We start from the raw sequence: 24,673 nt of genomic DNA, 5'->3' as shown, positions 1-24,673 counted from the left end.
ACATCAAGTGCACCAGGATCTTCCAAACATCCAAATGGGTACTTTGAGGAGGTAGATTGCCTACAAAAGCTCATCCACCCACTTAGTCTTGAGGCTGTTCTCTGTACTAAATTTCAGAAGCTCAAACGCAGCTCTCAACAGCAGCATGATGAAGAGCTCTTATCTGAGCGTGGGCACACCAGGGGTGTTTCCAGCTGCAGGGAATTCTCCCATTTGCAAGGCTCCAAACATCTCCAAAATACCCCATGTTCCTTTGAAAATAAATCCACACATCTCCTCCCAAAAGGAACTATAGCATGGCTTGACCAAACTATCTGAAAAAGCAAAAGGACAGGTGTCATTGGGCACATTGTAAATCCATCTGCTGCAGATTCCGCCCAAGACTCCATGCAATGGGATTAGACTTCAAATTTCTACAAGCTTTTAATCAGGCTACTAACAATAGGAATTACACATAACCAAAATCTTTGGGTCTACATGGAACTCGCAACAAGAACAAAAAATACAGCCCAGTTTCAGGGTTTCTGAGTCATACCTCCCATTTTCGTTACACCTAGAAAACTAGCTGGGTTTCTCACCCTGTTTAGTACTGTCCCTTCTTACACTGCTACACATGAATGATTTTCTGTATGGCTTTGCTTTAGCCAGAATGTATTTCAGTGCAAGTAATATTTCCCAATTAAAAAAGATGCCATGCATGAGGTTTCTGGGACAATCTCATCCTACCAATTTTCTTAAATAAGGCAAGTATTCCACTAAGGATGCCACTTTCCTCTCTCCCACATTATTTTTCTTCAACCTATTTTACCTTGTTTTTCTACCCTCTCAATACCGTTTAGCCACTTAATTCCTCATCCATCACATCAATTTAGATCACTCTGAGCTGTGCAAGGCATCTCTCTCTCATTACCTTGCCTTTTCCCCATATTCTCATAAATCCCTGAGAGCAGAATGTAACAGCCTGGCTCCAGGAATGGGAACCTACACCTCTAAATCTGCATCAAATCAACTTAATTCCCCAATTCTCAATTTGTGTTTCATAATCCTTTTCATCACATCCACCTACTGAAGCTCTACGTCCACTCAACAGCAAAGCAACTTTGATTTACAGTCATGCTTTTTCAGGTTGGAATATCACAAGACTGCAGCTTTGCCACAGTGTTTGTAATGAAAAAGGCACTGTTCCTACTCTGGCCAAGGTCGTATTTGTATTTTGGTGAGGTACTGGAACAGGCTGCCCAGGGAGATGATACAGTCACCATCTCTGGACATTTTCAAGAACAGGTAGATAACGCACTAAGTAACGTGGTCTGGAGCAGTTACAGGCATAGGCTGCTGGCTGGACTACATGTTCTTATTGGTCTTTCCAACCTTAATGATTCTATGATTCTACCTGGAGAACTCCAGTCCTCAGCAAGGAAGCTTACATTACCATTATCGGTTGAACTGGATGATCTTAAAGATCTTTGCTAACCTTCGTGATTCCATGATTTTCCATATTTCTTTGGTAAAGCTTTCTATTCCTTTCCTTAATTATAACTTCATAAAACACCATCAAGTGCATACAACATTTTGTTATTGACTCAGCCTCTGCATAAGAAACTTCCAAGCACCTATAAGAGCAGAGGCTAGCAAACACATACCCTGAAGTAGATGGCACTGAAATGGCAGCTTCTATTTTATTATGCCTGGGCTAAAACCAAATCCACATGTACTGAACACAGAGCCACAAACCTTACCCTCCTTGCCACATTATTCCTTATGCATCCCAGACCTGCTCATGGGGAGGAGAAGAAGCTGCCTGCACTGCACTCCCACCCACCTACAGAATCCTTTAGTAACTAATAAAAGCACTTCTGATGTCTTATGTGAAAAAACCAGCAGTGGCTGGAGGTGGGACACACAAGGGGAGCAAATCTGGAAAGGAATCCTTCACTCTGCTGGCTTTCAGGGCAATTCACTCTAATTTGCGTCCACATCAAGAATCCAAAGAGCAACAGCATCTTTACCACTAAGCTTCAATTTCCTACCAACTTCTCTGGAAATGCAACAACCACAGAATTTAATGATAAAGAGAAATTCCTTTACCCAACATACAGCATCAAGATAAAGAGCAAAAATCTACCAGAAAGAAGAGCTAGAAGATCTTATCCCTCTTCCACTTGCCTTAAGGAAGAAACACTCACTTTCTAATGAGAAACACTCTCCTTTCAATCAATCAGGATATTTCTTCCAAATTAAGGTTATTGATTTACTTCTTTTTGAAATAGTGTTCAAGCACATTGCTGCTACAGGGCTAAGAATTTAAGTCCCAGAGAAGAAAACACTGAAAAAGAATGTTAAATGTGAAATGAATATGAAGTGCAGAGTAACTGGAGCCACACGGAACACACCAACCAGCTTAAAGGACGTACACATCACAAACAAAGACATATGATCAGAAAAAAGGGAAAATGCAGACCCAGGGAGGAAGACTGCCTGTTTACATACCTGTTTTCAAAATCACTTCTTTTCAGGTGACAAAGAAAGCATGGGTTGGAAAGGGTTTGAAATTAAGTACAGGAGTACTTACACCCAAGGGTCTGCTGGAGGGTCTGTAATGCATTATTTCACAAGACAGAAATGCTGCCACTGGTTCTCTTGCTAAAAAGGAGCTGGTATTGCATTTGTCTGAAGGTAAATCATATCATGAACTGCAGTGATCCTAGAGCTGCTACCTTTTTACTGTTACTACATTTTAGTTAAAGTTTGCCACTGTAAGTGTGCCTCACTTATAAAGCACTGTGCCAACAATTCTTTGCTGTCATAAGCACTGCAGATGGTTTACCTCCCATGTATACATTAGAGAAAGAGCTTAAGCTCTTAAGTTGTTTAAATCTGCATGGCTTGGGCACAGACATTTTCTGTTTGTTTTACATATTAAAACATAAAAATCTGAAAGCAACACTGAATTTTTATAAAAATCCAACTCCTCTTTTCTGAAACTGTTCTGGTAAAAAGCTGTGTATTTACAACCTTGATAATGCCACCTCCTTACACAGCCTGACTGTACAACCTGATTCCAGACGGGCAGCCTTCATACGATCTTGAATTTAAGCACTAAGTATTATCACTTCTGTCATATTCTCTATAAATAAAATGGAACAATGTCAGAAGAAGATACACAGCCCAGAGACAGGGATGGAATTTTAAGGGCACCACAGAAGTCTGCATTCAACAATATAAACTGGGCTTTCTTAAAGTGAGGATACATAACTGCAGATTTTTTTTAGGAATTGAAAAAACGAAGTATTCTAAGAAAAAAAGTGTTAAAATGTTAAAAAAAAAAAAAAAAAAACAGCCTTTTTCATCTGTTTGTGGTCCTAAAGATAAAAGGCTCTAGAGAAAAATTAAAACACATCCTAATGCCATTATAGTTGCATTTTAATAATGAATTTTCTCTGCATTGACTTGTGTCTGTATTATTTGTCCTAGTTATTCCTTGTTCTCTCTGTTATCTTAGGCTTCAAGCTCGACTTACTAAACGTTAATACATTCAGCAGTTAAAAAGCATTAATTCAGTGTCCCTTTAAGATATGTATGTTCTCTCTCCTCAAACAGTTTCTAAAATTCCAGCACTAAGTTAAGAAATGTTTTTAATAAAAGGGAGATAAACTTCCTTCTCAATCAGTCATTGAAAAACACAACACAAGAAAATTACAGTATTGTCTGCAGGATTTTAAAAATGTTCACTCAGAGGCATTTGCCTCTGAGTTTCAGCCACAGGAGAAACAGAATTTTGATTATTTACATAACGCTGCGTTAGGCTGTCCTGCAACAGATGAGGAACTCATAACGCAAGCTCCGGGTCTGATCTGAAATGGGAGGCCTAATGCCATTCCTGCATGTTTGCACAGGCCTATGTTGCCTGTTACTGCTGCCAGACGGAGGGAAGCAGACCCCTAAATTAATTCCTAATTAAAACACTTATTTAGTGGTGGACTACAACAGCTTACCTCATCCACATTCTCAAAGGCATTGATGATGTCATACGGTAAACAGGACAGAAGATCAATCACAAACCACGTCTTCAGGTAGTTCATCCTTATGAGTTTGGGATCAGATATAACCTCTCCACCAGGGCCAACAAAAGTTGTATGAAAGTTCAAAACAATGTCAACCAGAAAAATAACGTCCACGACACTGTCCAGCACAAGCCAGGCAATGTTGTTCTGCTTCGTCTTGAAGGAGACGTTATATGGAACCATAATTGCTGTGTAGAAGGTTAGAATCAAGATGACCCAGTCCCAAGTGGTCTTAAAAGCACAATAATGTAGTATAATGTGCGGTGGAGTCTTTGGGGCTTCTTGCTTGTACTGAGGAAGAATATCAGATCCCAGCTGGAGAACCTGTAAGAGGAGAAAAAAAAAACAAAACGCTACTGTTTTCAATTAACGTGATCCAATTAGGGATTTCACAGATTTCTGTAAGGAGAAGCACAAAGACAGGACTGTATTCATTGGACATTCCAAGACAACCCACAGTTTCTACATTATTTGATTTATTTACCCAGCAAGCATGTTGGTGCATAAGTCACATTAAGAAAGAATAGAGATAGCTATAAGGAGGGCACACGAGGATAACCTTGCATAAAGGCAGGTCTCTGCAGATGTACTCATGGGAAACCAAGCCTATAGCAAGGGCAGAAAAGCTCTATGCCAACAGGTCATGGGTACCACAGCATGGGCTCATGCCCTGCAGTTACAAAGGTGAAGTATTCATTCACACTAGGAAGTTTAACAAGATTAATCCTTCATATCTGGTCTCTGTTTTAAACCACTGTTCAGTGACAGCAATGCCCTATCTAGCCACACATCAGCCTTGCAGGCTGACCTCTTTCTAAAATAACACACACAACTTCTGCCCTAACTCCGTGGTAATACCATGCCTCCTGTCTATCTATTTTCTTCAAAAAGTTGTTGCCTTTACAAGCTCAATAACACCAGTGGGTTCTCTTTTATTTCTTGTAATTACTTCTCTTTTTTTTTTTTTCCATGTGACTATAACCACCTCTGTGCTCATTTCTGTAAATTGTGGAACTCGAAACACTGCAAAGGAACCAAGCCAAATTCAGTCAAGACATTCTTCTCAGCTGATCTAATTACTTCTTATCTCAGTCCAACACAAAGGAACATACAGCATGGTAATATACTGTGCTGACAACTGAAAGATTCATGTGTATTTTGGAACTAATCACACCTTTCCACTTTGGGGGGGTCTCAAGTATGCATAGGATAAAATAAGCAATTCCAGCAATCTTAAACTCATTTCAGCTCTGTGACTGCCCCATACTAATCCACCATATTTGCAGGACAGTTAGATTGCAAATAGCAGCCTCATATGCCTAAAAGCAATCAAATGCAGAATGGGCCCTCAATGAAGAGGAGTGAATGGTTCTGAATAAATAGGACAACTAAGAACACGAACTGCAGCGTTCCAGATACAGATTCTCCATTAATTCTTTACAGCATTATTTTTAAGACGAAAAAAATTGTTACTGAGATCAGCAAGCGAAAACCTGGCTCGACTGAAAAACCTCTTCTCCAGAAATCACTAAGGGACAACAGCAGCAGCCTCTCTCGCTCTGTGGAGGATGGTGTGGTTTCCCAGTATGTCTGATCTGGCTCAGTGTCATTCAGTAAGCTGGGGTGCAAACCTCCCTGTGCCTACCTGTTCCCACCCTTCCTTAATGTCAGATTTAGCAGTCATATCATTTAAGGAAAATGAGCTAAGCTGATATAATGAAAAATTAACTTCCTGTTACACTAGCGACCCATTTGTTTTCTACAGAATTAGCCTAAATTGAACAAATCTATCCTGTGGTCAGAAAACCACCAGACATAAAACATGGGAAGCGGCAAGAGTGCAGAAGAGACCTCCAGGAGACCACAACTGCCCCTCTGCCATCAGCTCAGACGTAACACAAAGCCATGCGCTGAGCTCCAGCCAACCAACAACGCAATGCCAAGCAGCTCAGATCCAGAGGGGCTCACCAGAGACCCTTACAGACACAAAGCCCCTGGAGAGACCCACAAACATATCAACCTCCAGGTGCTCCTTCCCAGAATGCAATTCAAAACTCACATGCAGTACTCCTGTATCTAACCCAACAGGCATGGGGAACTCACTCGTAGATCCATGCATCCTTTCTCAGGCAAAAGCAATGCATTCCTCCAACACACTCAACCAGTGCTCTTTTCTCTTCCCATGAAACTTTCTTCAATGCCAAAATGCCAAACACCATTTTGGCTTTGACTCAAACTGAAGATTATCTCCAGTTATATCCTCTTTCTGGCCTCACCTGTGGACAAGATTTTCACACTTCACTATCACAATACATCAGGACAGGGACTACTTTCCATGGTTTCTCCAGATCTGTTTGTTTCCTGTCTCATTCAGTGAGGCAGCAGTTGGAAACAGTAACTCACTATAAATTGAATAATAATTTTCCTTGGACTCAAGATGAATGTCATGAACATATGCTTGATAGTTCCCTATGCCTCTGGTGGTAGAGTGCTTAGAAGATCCCATGGTACAATAAAGGCATAATTATTATTCTTAGCACAATAGCATGCTGATTTTGACATGGTGTGTGAGTGGCAAGTGGCTGAGGAGACTACTGAACTATAATGATTATTTATTTCATGCTGCATGAATTTTTAATTTTAAACCACTAAAGAATATACAGTATCTTGTTAGTCAATTCCATTCATCACAGACTCTGAATGGTTCTTGCTTACAACTAACTAATATGACTGATAAGAGGCAAAGCCAGTAAGGTGGGCAGTACCTTCTGCCAGGGGTGAGCTGTGAGGAAAATGCACCTCCTCAGATACAGAAGTATGGGAAATGGTGCCTGAATGGCGATGGCACACCTCTACCTGGGAAAAGCAACCCACTCTGCATTCCTGGCACACTCTGCCTCTAAAGCATTCTGACGCTGCAAAATCTTGTAAGAGAGGAGACTGTGCACTCCCCCCAAAACCTATTCCCACAAACAACCTTGAGCTTTTCCTGTTGCACGTCCTAAATCCCCTGTTGCAACTTCAATTAGTTTTTCTTCTAGCTATAGTGGGCATGGTGAACCATTTCCTGTTCCATGCAACTGCTTTAGACATGTTTGAAAATAGCTACCATACCTTCTCCAATCTTTTTCCAGACAAAAGCACTCATAAATATAACCAGATTTACAGAACTTGGAAATGTCATCAATTAGAAAAACAAGTGAGAATCATTCAGCAGTCAGCAAAGCTACTGGTATGGGATAATTCTTGAAAAACATCATGCTGCCAGCACCTTGAAAATTGTAGGCTTCTATTCTGATTTCATTCCACGTAAAGCTTGTGATATACAAGTCCACTTAGACAAGAAAGGCAAAACAAAACAACAACAATGAAAAAAGCATTTAAAACTGCTGTGAATTCTTAGCACCAAACTGAGGACAATCTCTCAGGCATGAGGGGGATAGGGCTGTCACATTTAGTAGCCCGTATATTTTGACCACATTTTTTACCCATATAATTTTCATTACCAATGACATGAAGATGAAAGCAGTACCTCTGTTTCATCAGTTAACCTGAAGGCTTTCACTTGTTGCACCATCTGCACTGTTAAGGAGATGTTTGCAACCTGCCAAAGAGTTCATTTCATCAGTTCTGAAGAAGAGAATTATTAGCAAAATAATTCAGGAATGACTTTTTCCAAGAAAGTTAAGCTTAAAGGTATATGTACAGTCAGTGTGCCTGTACAACCCCATGGATCTAGGCAGGGATGCTTCCAAAGAAGAGTACCTGGCTTCTCGAACAACCCCACTTGCCCAGAAGTGGGCACTCACAATGGTTTCTGACCCTTCATGGGGCTCAGAAACACAGAGTCTGGTTCCATGCTGCTGTGAGACAGCAAGTCGAAGACCGAACTGCATCCCAAGCTAAGCAGCAATCAGCAAACTTGGAGCTGCATTCAGAAATTAGACCTTGTAAGAGTGACCAAGAGATTGTTGCCATGACTGTCCCCCTCTACTCTGCCCTCATGAAGCCCCCGTCTGGAATACTGCATCCAGACCTAGGGTCCCCAGCATAAGAAGGATGCAGAGCTGTTGGAGTGTGACCAGAGAAAGACTATGAAGATGATCAGAGGACTGGAGCACCTCTTCTGTGAAGAAAGGCCAAGGGAGCTGGGCTTGTTCAGGTTGGAGAAGAGAAAGCTCCAGGGAGACCTCATTGTGGTCTTCTTGTACCTAAACAGATCTTATATACAGGAGGGAGACCGACTTGCTACGTAGTCTGGAAGTGAAAGGAAAATGAGGAACCATTTTAAACTGAAAGAGGGGAGATACAGACATTTGGAGACTGTTTACTCACAGGGCAGTGAGGCCCTGGCAGTGCAGCCCACAGAGATGTGGGCACCCCATCCCTGGAGGTGCCCAGTGCCAGGCTGGATGAGGTCCTGGGCAGCGTGAGCTGGTGGAAGGCAACCAACCCACAGAAGGGGATTGGGTGGCTCTAATGTCTATTCTAGCCCAAGCCATCAGATGACTGAAAGAGCATGACTTGTCCTGGAAATATAAACTTGGCACACAGTGCTTATTAAGGAAGAGGAGAGCAGAGGCCAAAAAATCAGAATCTGGAAACATCACCCTAAAAATATTATTTATTATCAGAAATGTTGTTCCTCCTCCCTCTCTCATCTCTTCTTGCCTGAAGAAGGAATGTGTCTGTCCCACTTACTTCAGCCAGGCGGGAATGCTTGTGCACCACCTCAGCTTTGTTCATCGGCGTCAGCTGCTGCAGCACGCTCCGGCTGTTCGTCAGGGCCCGCGTCAACCGTGCAAACTTCGTCCAGCCTGCAGGGAAGAAGAAAATACAGTCACAAGCACTTACACCCCATTCAACATGAGTAAATCTCCTATGCGTTCACTGATATTAAGTCTCAGACTTGGGTAGTTTCTCTAAATTGCTGCACAGAGCAAGTTCTGGCTCCAGGCTCCACAACGTTGCAGAAGAGGAAAAATACCACTGCTTCAAGGCAAACATAAGTAAACCTGAGTAAAATCAAAATGCTCTGGCTTGTTCTCTCTTCTCGCTTTTGGAGACACTGTGATAGAGGAATCGCACTGCGCTTTCAGCCTTCTGGGGAGTTACTCGGTTGCTACAAACTGATTATTAAGCACTGAATTTACCACATCTGTAAACCCTGCAGAAGTGAAATCCTCCCCAGCCACCAACTGGTGCATTCCTCCAGCCAGAAGCTGGATCCTTAAGTTGTTACTGCTCCTTGATCTGATTATTGATACAATTCAGGGACATAATAAATAAAAAATTTAAAAAAAAAAAAAAAAAAAAATCAGCAAAATCTACTTTGAAAACATGTTTCAAAGTAGAAAAACTGTAAGACTTTACGGACAGATGAAGCGCTAGATTTTAAATTGCACTAAGCAATACATTTAGCTGTTAAACTAATGATAAACAGCTGCTCTAATGGTAGCTTGAGACCTTCACACTGGGGAATGTTTTTCTGCAGAGTTCAGAAAGGAGCAATCGGTGTTTAGAAGTGACAGCAGCGCAGAGCCAGGAGCGTGCCACTAAGTCACTGCTTTTGGACAAATGCCCGTATGTGACAGCTGGCACAGGTGCGTCATTGGATGAGGCAGAGCAACGGGAGCAAAGGAAAAGCAAGGGGGTTCAACAGCACAGCACTGCAGCGTTAAGCAGGAAAACTGAAAATTCAGATGTCTGCAGGAATGAAACACCTCCCCATGAGCAAAGGAGTTTTTAGTTTGTGTCTTTAATCCTGTTTTGATATAATTTTATTTTGAAGTGGTTTTACCAACACTTGTGCAACGCTCAGTTCAGCCAGGCATAACCTGCTATCTTACCTCAAAAGCGTGCATAAAATATCAAACATGTTATGGATAGGAAATGGTTTTGGTGAAAGCTATATTTTTACTTAACTTGAATGCTGAGCAGGTGAAAATTAGAGTGAATGTCAGATACGAGAAAGGAAACACACTATTTCTATACTGGCTTGGTTTATGCTTAAATGCCTCTTCTAGGAGACAGGAGTCTAGGGCTGGCAATGATAGGAGATGGTCTCTGGTACTAACTTGCATCCCTTTCCTATGACGCATCACAAAAATCTGTGTTCTCAAAATATCTCTCCTCTTACAAAAGCAAAACTACTAAGAAATCCCTGGTCATCATCTTACATAAGAAAAAAACACCACATGTTCAGAAAGCCTAGGGAGACTGAGAAGGTCTCCCACAGACACCACGACGAGTTGGGGAAGCTATATAATACAGGTACCAAATGACAGGGACCCTTCAACTGTAAAAAATAAAAAGCATGGAAGAACGTTGTCTTTCTCAAGTATTTCTTTTCCACCTCGATGAAATCATCATTGTCATGAGAATGACGAAAGCCACACATTTTAGCATACAAGTTTACTATTCTGCTCATTTGGACTGATCTCTTCTTTTGAAGGTGTAAAGTATTTCATATTGTCTTTTCTCCACCAAGACCAAAGCTCTGTGTTGGGCTACAGAAGAGTTTTCACAAAAACCCTTCCAACCTCATTTGGAGACTCCACATTTTTATATTTCTTTCTGTTCCATGAGAGCCACGACTCTGGAGATTAGAAGCAATAATACGCTAACATGACTTTTTTGTAACTCAGCACAAAGTCCATCATCGTTCTGCACACTTCAACTTCTCTCTCTGCAAAAGTGTTAAAAAGCAGCAAGTTCCTTTGTTTCCTATTTACAGCCCAAGAGCAAAATACAGTGACAGCAAGATGCTAGGGTATGAGTAGGAAGGTGAAAATGTATACACACTGCCTTGCGTCTGAAATAATCGGTACAGGGTACATCTCTGTGTTCCTTGACCTTGTAATAAATCAGCTAAGTTCAGAATTATATTTAAAACCAATGTGTATGTTTAAATAGATCAGGTAACAATTTGCATAGCTGCCTACTGCTGTCAATGTTTCTTCAAATGATTCCTTCCTATCTTTTCCTCTAGAGACTGTTAAAATGAATGATAATTTTATCGCATATATTAGCGACTGCCTGTCCTCACTGATATTTTCAGTCTGCAAGGAGAAAAAGAGTGGCACAAATAAGTGCCGTCAGAAGGAGAAAAAAAAAAAAAAAAAAAAAAAAAAAAAACACAACACTTCTGATTCTCTCTTCAGCTCAACTGGATTGTGTCTTTCTTACATGGCTCCACTTGAAAAATAATACCCTGAACCTGCATCACTGTACTCAAATTCTTAGGAACAAAGGCAACATGGCACCAGATTATATCAGCAGCTGCTTCTCTTTGAAGGAAGCCAAGCTGGGTATTTCAGAGGAAGATGTAAACCACCCAGACAGAAAATTCTGGAATAGCATACATAAAATAATTGTTTCACTTGGTTTTTATTGATTACTTTCTGATTCACTGACAAAAAGAGAACTTACAACCTGCTTTTAAGAAACCTCATGATTTGCATTCATTCTCGTGATTCAAAACAAGTGCTGATTCTCACACAGAAACCCTACTGGGTTACCTCACTGGTGGTGCCCATTACTAAAATTGAAATTCTCACACTGCCAAGAAATCAAAGATGCAGGTTAGACAACAGTATTCACATTAAAACAGGACTTGAATAAGACAAGTATGCTGATAAACATCAAACAAACTAGGCTCTGCCGTGGCCAAGCTGTTCGTTGTCCTTCCAAGCACGTAACTTTCTTTCCTCTTCCATGGTTTCTGTCACAGTACAATGCTTTTTATCAGCAAAATATTCTTCAGGTCTCTTGCTCTAATTAGGACCACTGATTTGACAGTCCTTAGACTGGAGCTAACTGCATCAGGCATGTTTTGGTGGCACACCTGAAATAATGGCTGAGACAAAGATTTCTTCAAGGATGAAAAAAGGAAAATTAATTTCTTTTAAGAATTGATATGTCTTTCGAACTTGAGCCAATAGAACATAAATTGAAGCTGTCAGAACTGTGTCAGGATGCTTGAGGGAGCGCATAGGAACACAGAAGGGAGGTAGGCACTGGGTCAAGTGAAGCAGGCAGAGAACCCAAACACTTCCTGGACTTGGTGGAGAAAAGCTTTCCAGATGTTTCATGTTGCTCTCTCAACCACTGAACTACTTGAGAACTGCTGCAGAGCTAAAGTGGGAAATAGCATTTCCAGTTTTCTTGTTAATGACTCCATATGCAGAGATGGCATCTTGCATATAAGTTTACCACACCAGAGTTTTTCCTACCACCACTCAAGAGTCAGAAAGTCCAAGTTTAACTGAAACAACTAACTCACTATAGTAGGTTCTTTTTCATCAGTTACTGTTCCAACAGAAGTATTATTATGCCCATACATTTTTATTCCTGAGACCTGAATCACTTGTGTTTTATATTGGACAGCCAGGATGGGAACAGCCCTGCTTTTCTAACAGCTCTACCACAAGCAGCACTAGCTGTTTGCCCTGTGTTTGCAGACCTTCTGTGAACTTCACTCTTGCACTGCCATAGGGACCTCTATCCCTGCCCTTCTGGTCACCATTCTTCTTCCCACTAATAGACCACAGAGCTGGATCCGACACAAAAGCTCTTGTCCATCTCCAACTTCAGTTAACTTCAGTTCCCATTTTATACTGCCCTCTCCGAGTCTGAAGAAAAGTCATCCAGGACAAAGATGCTGCTGTGGAATACAGCAGAGAATAAAAAGAGTAAAAGCTATCTAAAGAAAGCCCAACAAGGAGGCTTCCTCAAGCATCCAGTCCCAAACAGGGTGGCTCAAGATGAAGAAACAGTCTTCCTTTCAGATGGTTTTCTTCAGAAGTGATGGAATACAATCACAGAATGGTTTGGGTTGGAAGGAACTCACAAGATCTTCCTATACAGACCTCAGCCATCAATACACATGTCCATTGCCTTCAGAAATAATATTTACAAATATGAGTATCTGCAAGTGAGAAAACCTTTCCATTTCCCCTCCTACTGTAATTAGGAGCTCGTCGTATTTGTGTACAGGTTCAAATATGGATTCAGCCACCCATCTGTCACATACACTGAAAAAATTGTTACAATCTCCAGTTCATAAACTATATTACATTATTTTAAAGCTAAATCCATACACCAGAGTTTATGAAGAGTTTAAAATCTCAAGGGAAGATATTAATATTGTTTATAGTGCACTTGCTTAGAAAAATCTAGGCATGACTATTTCCCCCCTAATAAAACATAAGCGTAGCTCTACTGGGTTTCAATTAACCTTTTAGTCAGGGTTTGCCTGATCTCAAAAGGAACAGAAATAATGAAGGCTTTTAAATCAGTGTTTCATGAAACTATCCAATACTTCAGACTGCAGTGAGAACACCTGGGTTAACAACGATATTCTATGTAAAAAACAAAGAGTAATGACAGCAATGCTCATGTGGATTCCTGCCTGAAGGAGTGTTACAATTCCAGACCATGGAAAGGTCATTATTCACCCCTTGCTATGTAGCATGAAACAACACACAGAGTATTTAAATCATATATACCCATTGACTTATCCACAAAAGCAAGGAGCTAGCACCACTCATTTAGGTAGTTTGGATGTCAATTGATAATATGGCTCATCCTTGTGCATCAGAACTTAGCATCTACAAATCTCTATTATTTATAGACGTTCAGACAGCAAGGTCATTGAAATGGCTGGCTATTTGCTCTTTACTGCAGGTAAAATATGGCTGGAAGAGCTCACTCTCTCATCAGAAAACTTCGTCATCCCGCTGTTGCTTTGTTCGAGATAGAGAGATAAATGGGATTCCTGAATAAATAGAATAATAGTCAAACAAAGCTCAATCACTCCCATGATGCAGTAAAACTATTCATGAGCTGAAGAACCACACCAGCTATGCAAATGTAATTCAAAATATTAGGATAAATTTTCCTACTTGAAATTCTGTGCATTTCACTGTCTGACAGTGAACTGCACTCTTGGGATAATTTTTACACCTGACCTCTTATCTGCATCAATTCTGCATTCCCAGTTAGTATCCACCCACTAAAACTACTAGGGAGCTCAAAATGGATAAGGAATCACCAGGTAATCTTCAGCATACCATTTCAGTGTTCTGAGCTTCAGTCTCCTCTCCATGAAATGCAGCAACGCTAATGATCTACTGGTAAGATTTATATATTGTTAGGTTACATTTGGTACACAACGTATTTGTGTAATTCATTCTGACATAGCTGCAAATTTACAGTGCACAATTACTTAAATTTCATGTTTCTGCAACTAAGCTAAACTTTATTCACATGCACATAAGGCCACCAAGGACTTATATCCTGTAACTGTATTAACACCTGAATACTGTAAATATCAGCCAACTAGCTTTTAGTTTATCTGAGAGCAAAATGGTCAATGAAATATACTGGCCAAAAGATCGGGCTCAAGAGAAGGTCAGCAATGAGAAATGAAAATGCAATATAAGCAAAGCAGACCAGGATTGGAAGAGACAACAATTAAATACATGCATGAGAAAGTATGGATTTTGAAATGGTCTTGGAAAGCTCAAAATGTACAGGGAAAAAAAAAAAAAAAAAGCCTTCTCTGGCTGGATTTACTTCAATAATTATAATGTTTTTAAAGAATTTCCAGACATGATCAAAAGGCTTTCTTTACTCATATGCAGAAAGGGCAAAGAGGAAGAACAAGTAAATAGAAGGAGCCTTGTTTGATCTCAGCACCACACAAAATGACAAAAAAGCTGATCTGACTTTCAATACATTTAATAAAGGCAAAAAGAAAAGGAATATTAGGAATGGCTGTCAATATGGAATGATGTACAATGCCCAGCAACGTTAATTTCATTATTTATTTGCTAAGAGTATAAATTTGCTTTCAGAGAGATGGTCAATTGCCTTGCCCAAGCTGGAGGCCAAATGCATCAGCCAAATGGAGCCACAGAACGAGGATGATTCTCCCAGATCCTCTTATATGGTAATCATTGGTGACTTGACATTGCATGACACTCCTGACAAAATATTATGGGCATGCAGTTCAGTAAATCTCAGATTAAATGGATAAAGAACTTGGTACCTGCCAGATATTAAAGGAGGAGTAGTTAGAAAGTTAGCAAAAAAAGTAAGCAGTAAAAAGTTATTATTGAGAGCATTTCTGACCCAAGTGGGCAGGTCTTCTTCTATAAGGTCTATGGCTTGAAAGTCACTGACAAAACGTCAGACAACAGAAACATTAGAGAAATGTTCATCAGGATGATGTGCTAGATAACTAGGACTGGACCAATACAGTGTGTTTTAAATTGACATTAGGTATGTAGATGAAAAGAGACACAAACTGTATTTACAGCAGGGAAAGGAAAACTTCCCTAGCAAGAGCAGTTCTTAAAGGATCCAGAGATCTTAGTCTTGTTAGTTCCATATGTGGTTTGCTCTGCCAAAAAGTTACCTTCTCTTGAAAAATACAATAGAGCTAAACTTGGAAAGGATGAGCAATAGAAAACATTGAACTCACCTAGCTTCAACATATAATCAGCTACAGAAATGTATTTCGGACCCAGTAAGCTTAAATCCATACTACAGGCTTCATCCCCACTGCTGCTAACGAGCTGGATTAAATGCAGCTGAAACACTGGTATCTGCCATCACCAGACCTCCAAATTCAGGCTAGATAAAGCTTTAAAGAGCACAACTCATTTATTTTATCTAAAGGAGGCTGAGGGATGGCTTGATTACATCTGCAAGTGCCTTAATGAAACTTTTTTTTTTTTTTAGTACAGTAGAAAAAGTGTTTAAGAAGATGCCACTGCAAGAAGCTGAAGCCAGGTTAATTTAAATAAAACACTCCCTTTAAAGCCATAAGTGTAACAAATTGAGAAAAATATGAAATGCAGAGGATTCTGTTCAGAGTTCTAAATCAGTACTGGACTTTGAAAAGGATGGTTTAGTTCAGGGTTAAGCAAAAGACTAGCTTACAGAAACATAATGGCCTTTGATATACACATTAGAATCTTAAAAACCTTAACTCTACTGCATTTGTAGTTATTATTTTATATAAGGCTTATAAATGTTCAATTTTCAACATAAAATGTATCCAAATACAAAGTGTTACTTCTATAAAGATCAACTTGCAGTTTAATTCAATCTCTCACAGGGCTACATTTGATTTCAATTGAGATTTTTTTTTTCATTACACATTTTATTTGTAGAAATTTACAGACATTTAATATTCTTCCTGGGCTGTTAAAAGAGCACACACAGACCTCAAAATACAATATCAGATTCAGAAATGTACTTGATTTCTGTGAAGGAAATCAAATAGCACTGGATATGGAAATTCTCCACTCTTCATCGCAGTGGCAAAGCAAGAACAGGGGCCAGTTTACCACTAACACATCACCAAAGACACTACTGGGGACATCTGTACTACAGGAACAGAATGAGGGCACCTCAGAAGGTCTTCCTACTTATTAGAAAGCTGTGTACTTCCAACATAGATGGTTTCAAACACCGAGAGTCTGTATATTAGCACAATTCCTATGCATTGTCTACTCTTCCCATCGGAAGTCCCCCTAGAGTCCAGGCAAATGACCACTTCTGTGTCATCCTGCACAAAATCCTTTCACGTGGGCTAGATGGTCTCAAGAGAGAACAGACAGTTAGAGGTAATCACCTTGGGGCCTGAAGACACTTAGGGATGAAACTCTGAAGATCAGAGCAATGGGAAACAGCAGCAGAACATACTGTATTTGGTTCTATGAAGCACCAAAACCCCATAATTACAACCATGGTAAAGTGCAGTGAACACACAGAGAGGATATCCAAATTGTGACCTATTAAATTACTGTTATGGATTACTGTCAAGGTGATGTATTCAATAAGGTACATTGTGCTTCAGCTAAAGGTAGAAACCTCATTTTCATGCTCTAATCCCTCCACCCACTTCTTCTATTATCACTAGGATTGATACCCCCTCAAGGAAAAATTTCCCATGTGCAACTAGTTATATATGCTTAATAACCAGCACTTATTAAAGATAAAAAAGGATCAGAATTATAGGCTTAGTAAGGATTAGCAAGCGTGTAAGTGCGTATTTCTGCAACTAGCATACTTTTTATAGCCCTGTCACACTCTGAGATACAGTTGTATCATTATATGAAGTTATATAACCATAAAGAGTTATATCACTAGAAGCAGTACAGCATTGTCCCAGACAGTCTTGATTATCAAAGTCTGGCAGTACCATGAAAAAAACCCTTTAGGATACTGCTGTGCCATCTCCAGATCCCATCTGTTAAGGGCACGCAGTCCAGAGCTGTAGGAGCCTCATTAGCACACTGTTGCACCCTAATCAAAGGTTCCATCTCCATCAGTATTCACAGGAACTTCCCAGCCAATTGCAGCTGCAGAAAAGCTTGATACTTCTTTCAAAAGAGACTCAAAACAACCAGTGAGAATCCCAGGCAAGCAAACTTTTAACTTTACCTGGAGGCCATGTTTTTCTTTCACTGGTGATAACAATGGAAAAAAAGCTATTGTGTAACTAGGTGGCACTTCACCATAACCTAAAAAAAAAATTCCAGCCTTCTTCCTTCCTTAAACTTTCAGTTTAACATCATCTACAGTATTCTTGGCTTTAAACTGTGTTAAAATTTTAAGTGGACCGATTTGCCCTCCTAACAGGGCCTAGAAAAATGGCTTTTTTTTTTTTTTTTTTCCTGACAAATAAACATAAGATTATTACCACTGTGTGCCTTTGGAGGGGCTGAATGCTTTCAGATGCTTTTAAAAGGCCACTGGGTAAAGGCAGAATAAGAGCACAGCAAGCTGATAAAAGCATCCAACTGTGACCCTAGAATGGTACAAACATAAAAGAGAAGATTCTTTGGGTTTTATGCTCTGGAAGAAAATACCTTCTTATGCTTGTAATGGCCTTCCACCTCTGCTGTGTGAGGCGTTCAGTCCGGACACCTGGAGAGCTGGTTCTTCACCACCACAGATATGACCTATTATGACCTATTGCCCAGTACTGAATCCAGATCAGATAAATGTTCATATTACCAAAGAGGTACAAGGAAAGAAAAAGCAGACAAAACACAGCACAGCTCTTTCAATGGCAAATAATGCATTGTCCTGGTGACCACCATCACGCCTGCCCCACCTCCCTGCCCCATCACTAGTCTTCACACCTCTCCTTCCATGCTGCCACTGATCACAATTCACGTAGCCACCAACACACAAGCCTACAAACTATCAAACAAGTCAACAGATCGCTCTTGTCCCTTCTCTCTGCACCTACACAACTGCTGGTGGCACCTTCATCCAAGAGTAAACACACCCTGTGTATCACTGATGTCTCCTCCTGTTATCGCTGCCTTAACCACTTCTACATGAGATGCTGGTTTTGCGGACTTTGAATCACTGAATCAAGGAATATCCCAAGTTGGAAGGGACCCACAAGGATCACTGAGTCCAACCCGTGGCTCCACACAGGACCACCCAAAACCCAAACCTTACGTCTGAGAACAGCATGCAAGCATTTCCTGAACACTGGCAGCTCAGGGCTGTGCCCACTGCCCTGGGCAGCCTGCTCCATTCCCACTGGCCTTTCCCTCACCCCCAGCTGCCCTCCCCTGACACAGCTCCATGCCATACCCTCGAGCCCTGTTGCTGTCACAAAGAGCAAAGCTCAGTGGTGTCCCCCTGCTCCCTGTGAGGAGCTGCAGACCACCCAGAGGCCTCCCTTCAGCCTATTAATTTAGGCTTTCACAGTCAGACTCTTCCCAGTTATGAGGATACAACTACTTTTTGGTCACTGTTAACATTGCTTATTAAACACTGGCTAAAACACTGCTTGGGTGTTTCAGTCTTGTCTTCATTTTCTGTAACTTTTTAGAGGTGTATGCATGCTCCTGGAGGGGTGGAGGGAGAATCAGAAGGAATCCAAGGCGCTTAACGTCTCTGTGTCAGTGGGATTAGCAGAATAACAAATAAACTGCTCTGTGTTTTATAACAGTATCCCACATGATAGGTCAGGAAAATAAGTCCATCACATTCTCACTGTTGTACTCACTGTATGCTCAGAAAATTGAGGTTTCTGATCTCTGACGATGTATTTTACCTGAGGAGGGTAACTTTTAAATACTCCCTTTCTCCAGGCATGCTTTTTCAGTCCCATAATCTTCAACATCTTTCTGGACAGCAATAAATTCACAGCCTGCTGGGTGACCTGGAACATTTTTCCCGTTTTGCTCCCTCCTGCAAGCACAGCCCCTTCCTCCTGCTCCTGTTCCTGCTCCTCCTCCTCTTCCCTTTTTTCTGACAGCATGAGCACAGCCAAATGTGAGCACACAGGTAAGCAGACACCCACCATCTGTCACAGTGCCCCAGCCCTCTCCAACTCCCTTCCCTACCACAGGGCCAGTCCATGTGATATCAACTATATTTTTTGTGCTGTGCCTTTCAGCAGTCGTGGTTTTGAGCCTATGTTGGGCAAAAATCCCACCTCTGCCTTGCAAGGTGGGTGTAGGGTATTCTGCAGTAAGATGAATATTTTGGTTTAATGTCCTGTTCTCACAAACAGGACGAGCTCCCCAACACCTCTGAACACGTCTGCATCCTCATTATGGAGGCACCACTGCTGGTTCCCCAAAACAGCAGCTGCCCAAGAAAGGAGGGCATCACACACCAACCGTTTTGCAGCCACAAGTGTGGCCAGCAAGCACAACCATTTATTGACATGCAGACATCCTGCAGCAGAGCTACACCCACTGTAATGATTTAAATACCAAATCCTTGTACCTCCAAGGAGTGTGATACACTGAAGCTTTACAACAAAGCAACGTACATTCAAACAGGGCAGAATGCATTGGTATGGGGAGATTATTGCATAATGGCATCAATATTTTATTTCTGTTGAATTTTTTATCTCAAATTTACTGCTCCCATAAGTAATAGACACTAACTCATCTGCACCATAGTTACTTATGTATTATGTATTGCATGGTCCTGGCAGAATTTCCAAAGGAAAATCTTTTTTTTTTTTTTTTTCTTTTTTAAATAGCCCTTCCAATGACAAATCCCAGCACTTAGCAGCACAATCCTATCAAAAAACCTTTTTACAAAAGTTGAAAATTTCTCCCCTAAATTGTAATGTATATGTTTACCAATCTCATAATTCAAAAAGAAAGTGGCCTGACAGCTTCTAAGCACATTGTAATGTTATCTGCAAGGACAATGAATTATGCATATCTCACAGCACTACCTCTGACAAAACAAGGCTGTGATCCCAGTGCAGTGGGATCCTGCTGATCCACCCAGTTGAAATGCAAACTGTACTGCAATGGTGCTGCTTTTACAGCAGTGAAACATTGTTAATATTTGAATATGATTTTTTAATATATTGTCAATATAAAAGAAACTCCAATTTATGCAAAAATAGAAGAAAATACGCATAAGGAGAAGAAAACAGTCAGGTCAGTGGTTTGTAATTATGGAGTTTGCTGGATGTATTGATCAATGTTAATCAATGCTGTAATCAGAGCACTCCAAGGAAATTCTTAAGGCTCTAATTGTATGCCTTAAAGACAGATGTAGCTGTACTGTTTGTTGTTTATTTTGTTTGGTTGTTGCTTTTTTGTTTGTTTTTGAAGTACAACTTCTACAGAAGTAAGAGCTCTTTAAACATGCAGTCAAACCTCTCAGGCTGCTGATGACAATATTTTGCAATGTTCATAGTTGATACTTGACACTGTAACTAATGGTTCCCCTCACTGGAGACTCACAGCATTAGACTCATTACTTACTTTGCAGCTATTGCTCTTTCCCATAGGAACACATATTGTTTCCATAATGGATGCCAGGTGGATTCTGCTCTTCCTCAGCCACAAGATGGGGAGGGGATGAACTCAGCATCCCCAGAACATCTCTCCCTACCCAGAGAACAAACCTCCCAGGCTGAGAACCCAAAGGAACATTTGCAGGATACCAACTGAATTGTAGAAGCAGTAAAACTTATGCTGGCTGAGAAGGTTCTCCTATATCTGGATCTTATAACTCACAGATACTACTCTGTAGGCAAAAAAAAAAAAAAAAAGTCTTATTTTTAGGTGTTAGAACAAAGAGAGGCTTTTCAAGTATGACTTTCTCAATCTACATTTCAGTTACCCAAGCATGTGTTACCTATATATCATCAGAAAGCAATTTAAATTGTTTGCATTCAAATGACAGAGTTTTATCCTAAAGGCAGCATCTCAGAGGGCACATGGCTCTCAGTGAGAAATCAAGCCTTCTACAAGCACAAAGAGAAAAACAGAGCAAGGAATTCATTACTAGAAGACAACTTCCTAGAGAAAATGGGGTAAGGATTCCACAGCAAAAATGTCCTTGCTTATGGGAGCACACATTCTTTTATCCAGAGCAATCTACATGAGACACCAGTCATGCATCTTACAATCAGAGCACAGAACGTTGCCAGATCCTCTGCACCTTTTCGCCCACCAATTTTCTCTGTTCAACATGGGTCATCAGGTGATGAGAGCATTGCATGCCTCAGCCACCATCACCAGCAAGAGCTATCAAAAACAAGCAGAACATCCACTGCCATACAGACATCATTGCTGGTCAGCAAAAAGATACCCAGATGGGCTGTTTGTTCTGCATCTCAGCTCCAATAATAAGAAAGGGAGGTAAGACCAACACTTCAAAGCAAAGAAGTTGACATTTTTGATAAATAGAAAACAGAAGTTTTGTAGAAGGTCTCCCAAAGCAACATAGTATTACAGTAACTAAAAATCATGCCACTTTTAGCAAATACTAGCCATAGTGAAGAAAAATTGATATTACAAAGTTAAAAGGTTTGCAGCTCTGGCGAAACATTGTTAGGGAATATTCTGCTCACAATGATTTACTTTTCAATTCTAATCAATCATTTCCAAAAACGGCATCTAAACTCTGACATGTCACAAAACAATTCCTCAAAGCAAGATTCAGATCACAGCCATGAGACATGACTATGTTTGAACGTGTACTTAATCAATTACAAAAAAAAAAATAAAAAAAAATAGTGTATTTCATATTTACCTTTTGTTGAATCATCTTCTATTGGTTGCTTGAACAAAGTGATATCCTTAAAAGTGCACAGGAACAAAACCACTTTTTCATGCTCATTTCTTATAGGAGCAATTTGCATGTAGAACCAAACTGGGGTTCCTGTAGAAAAGGTGACAAAAAGGTGACATTGGATGTGGTGTAGCACAATCTTCCCCCAGCCTGTCCATAGGATAATTTATAAATCATATAAAACACATGTAGTAATACCAAGATGTGATCCTAAACAACACATACCAGATATTTTACCTCCTCAAAGGAAAACAACCTATTCTCATTCTTAAATTTGAATGGGGGTGATGCTACCAATCTAACTAGTCCATAACAAGAGACAGAACTTGCTCTTGGTCTTCCCCACCATGTCTCTGTGCAGGATAGCCAGGTAAGAAAAAAAACAGACTGAGGACATCTTTGAAGGCTTCTTTACATATTATGAAGCTACCAAAACCAAAACTGATGGAGTGCACTGCCAAATGCTTTTGAAATGTCATAGAACTGTTGAAGTTGGAAAAGAACAATAAAATCATACAGTTCAACCTAACCCATACCCACCACACTTCCCATTGACCACGTCCCTTAGTGCCACATCTCCACAATTTTTTTTAACACCTCCAGGGATGGTGACTCCACTGCCTCACTGAGCAGCCTGTGCCAATATTTCACCACTCTTCCCGAGAAGAAATTTTCCCTTATATCTGATCTGAATGGCTAATATCCAACTTGATGCTACTCTGTTGTTTAAGAGAACTCAAACTAATTCAGACATCTAAATGCCCTAACTAGACAAATAAGCAGATTTGATTTCCTGTCTATAGTCACATCCTCCATTTTCTCATTGCGACAGGCTCCACAAGTACATGCATGACCTGCTCTGCAAATGGGCAGAACCCTAAAAGACTTCAAACATTCGTTGAGAAGTTCCCTGTTCATCTGCAAGGACGTGAGTATCAGAGCTGCATGGCACCAGACAAAAATCCAAGCCCACATGTTCCCAGCTTTACGACACCTCCACTTGCTGCCCAACGAATGCCTTCACAGTCAGCTTTCGGATTTGATGTGCTTTCAGTCAGGTGATATAATGGCTTTTCTCCTAAGCTGTCTGAACGCCAGCCTGAGCGCTGGCACGCTGAAACAAGCTGCTCACTCCCTGACATCCCAGGGCATTGCTGGCCCCTCCAAATCTCCTCTAATATACCATATCCATCTGGGAGCTGTGCCAGGAAGCGAGTGATGGACACCCAGAGGGCAACAAAACCCACTCAGAACAGGACTGCTGTAGAGAAAGTCAAAATCCACAAGGGTTCATGGTAAAACTCAGCACTGCTCTATTGCGATTAAAGCAATAACTCAATGACAGCAAACTGGAGAGGTGAGTGAGACAGGGGACTGCTTTTGGTGGTAATTCCAGAGCCATTATGCTGATTACTTGGCTCTTTCTATTCCCAGTTGCTAACCCAAGATAAAAGGCTCTTTTCATATATTCTAAGAAAGAGTGCTGCAGCTCTCTGGAGTGATGCTGTGCTTTCATTTTTACCTGGCAACTCAACAGCACCCCTTGAAAAGCTCCAAAAGTAGGCAAAATAACCTGTACAACAGCACTGCTAAAAATCAAAGACAGAGGCAAGGCAGGTAGTGCTGTAGAAACTGCAATCTGGGCAGGAGCTCAAAAGCAGGCAAGGCAGTTTCCCAAATGTTACATGTATACATGTACATGCCTACACTGCTGCTGAATAGCTAGGTGGGTAGAGCTGAGAGCTATACAAGAAAGAATGCAGTAAAACAGAAGAAATCTGTAGCAAACTTGAAGATCTGCACCTGAAAACTGCTAACTAGGTTAAAAACTAAGGATGCATGTGAAGGCAGCAGCCCTATGTATGCAGCCTGAGAACGACAGCTCTGAAAGGTCATCACTGTGCTGAAGGACAGGAGGATAGAAAGGAATTTCTGGATTTCAAGATCTCCCTTTCCTGAAAACACAAGGGAATGAATAAGAAAGGAAAAGCTGTGGTACAAATAAAAATATATAGCACTTCTGGAGCTACAGTCTTACATAATCATAGAATCATTAAGGTTGGCAAAGGCTGCTAAGATCATCTAGTCCAACCACACATCACCCCCACCATGCCCACTGATCACGTCCCTCAGTGTCACATCTCCACAGTTCTTGAACACCTCCAGGGCCAGTGACTCCACCTATCCCTGGGGAGTCCGTACCACTGCATCACCAGGTGGGAAAGTGCTTGGTGAGCACTGCAAGCTCCGCACGGGAGAGAAGCAGTACAAGGTCTCTGCAGGTGATAAACACAAGCCTTTATACAGAGTAACTCTAAATTTTTCAGAAGTATACTATACTAACAGATACTATTGTTTATTTCCTGTCTGCTCCAATATTCAGCCTGGAAGAGAAGCACACAGTTTCTTGAAGAACCTTATTTCACAAAACTTGGTGTGTGACAGATGGAAGCAAATCCAATGCAAGCCAGTTGCTGAACTGGAAACAAAAGGTGAACCTATGTACTAGGTGTTAG

General features: G+C 40.8%; 1 protein-coding gene across 1 annotated transcript in view; it reads right to left on the bottom strand.

Annotated features, from left to right (window-relative positions):
- Positions 1–24,673, bottom strand: part of KCNH5 (potassium voltage-gated channel subfamily H member 5) — a 151,143-nt gene that overhangs the window by 104,968 nt on the left and 21,502 nt on the right. The window contains exons 4-6 of the mRNA XM_052696097.1: positions 22,119–22,247; positions 8,766–8,881; positions 3,996–4,388 (exon numbers count right to left, since the gene is read on the bottom strand). Coding sequence (XP_052552057.1) covers positions 3,996–4,388; positions 8,766–8,881; positions 22,119–22,247 — 638 coding nt within the window. The remainder of the gene's footprint in view (positions 1–3,995; positions 4,389–8,765; positions 8,882–22,118; positions 22,248–24,673) is intronic.

This window comes from Tympanuchus pallidicinctus, unplaced genomic scaffold (genome assembly GCF_026119805.1).
Source record: "Tympanuchus pallidicinctus isolate F22 unplaced genomic scaffold, pur_lepc_1.0 scaffold3, whole genome shotgun sequence".
NCBI lineage: Eukaryota > Metazoa > Chordata > Aves > Galliformes > Phasianidae > Tympanuchus > Tympanuchus pallidicinctus.
The sequence above is the reverse complement of the archived record's forward strand: the minus strand, read 5'-3'. Positions and strand labels throughout refer to the sequence as shown.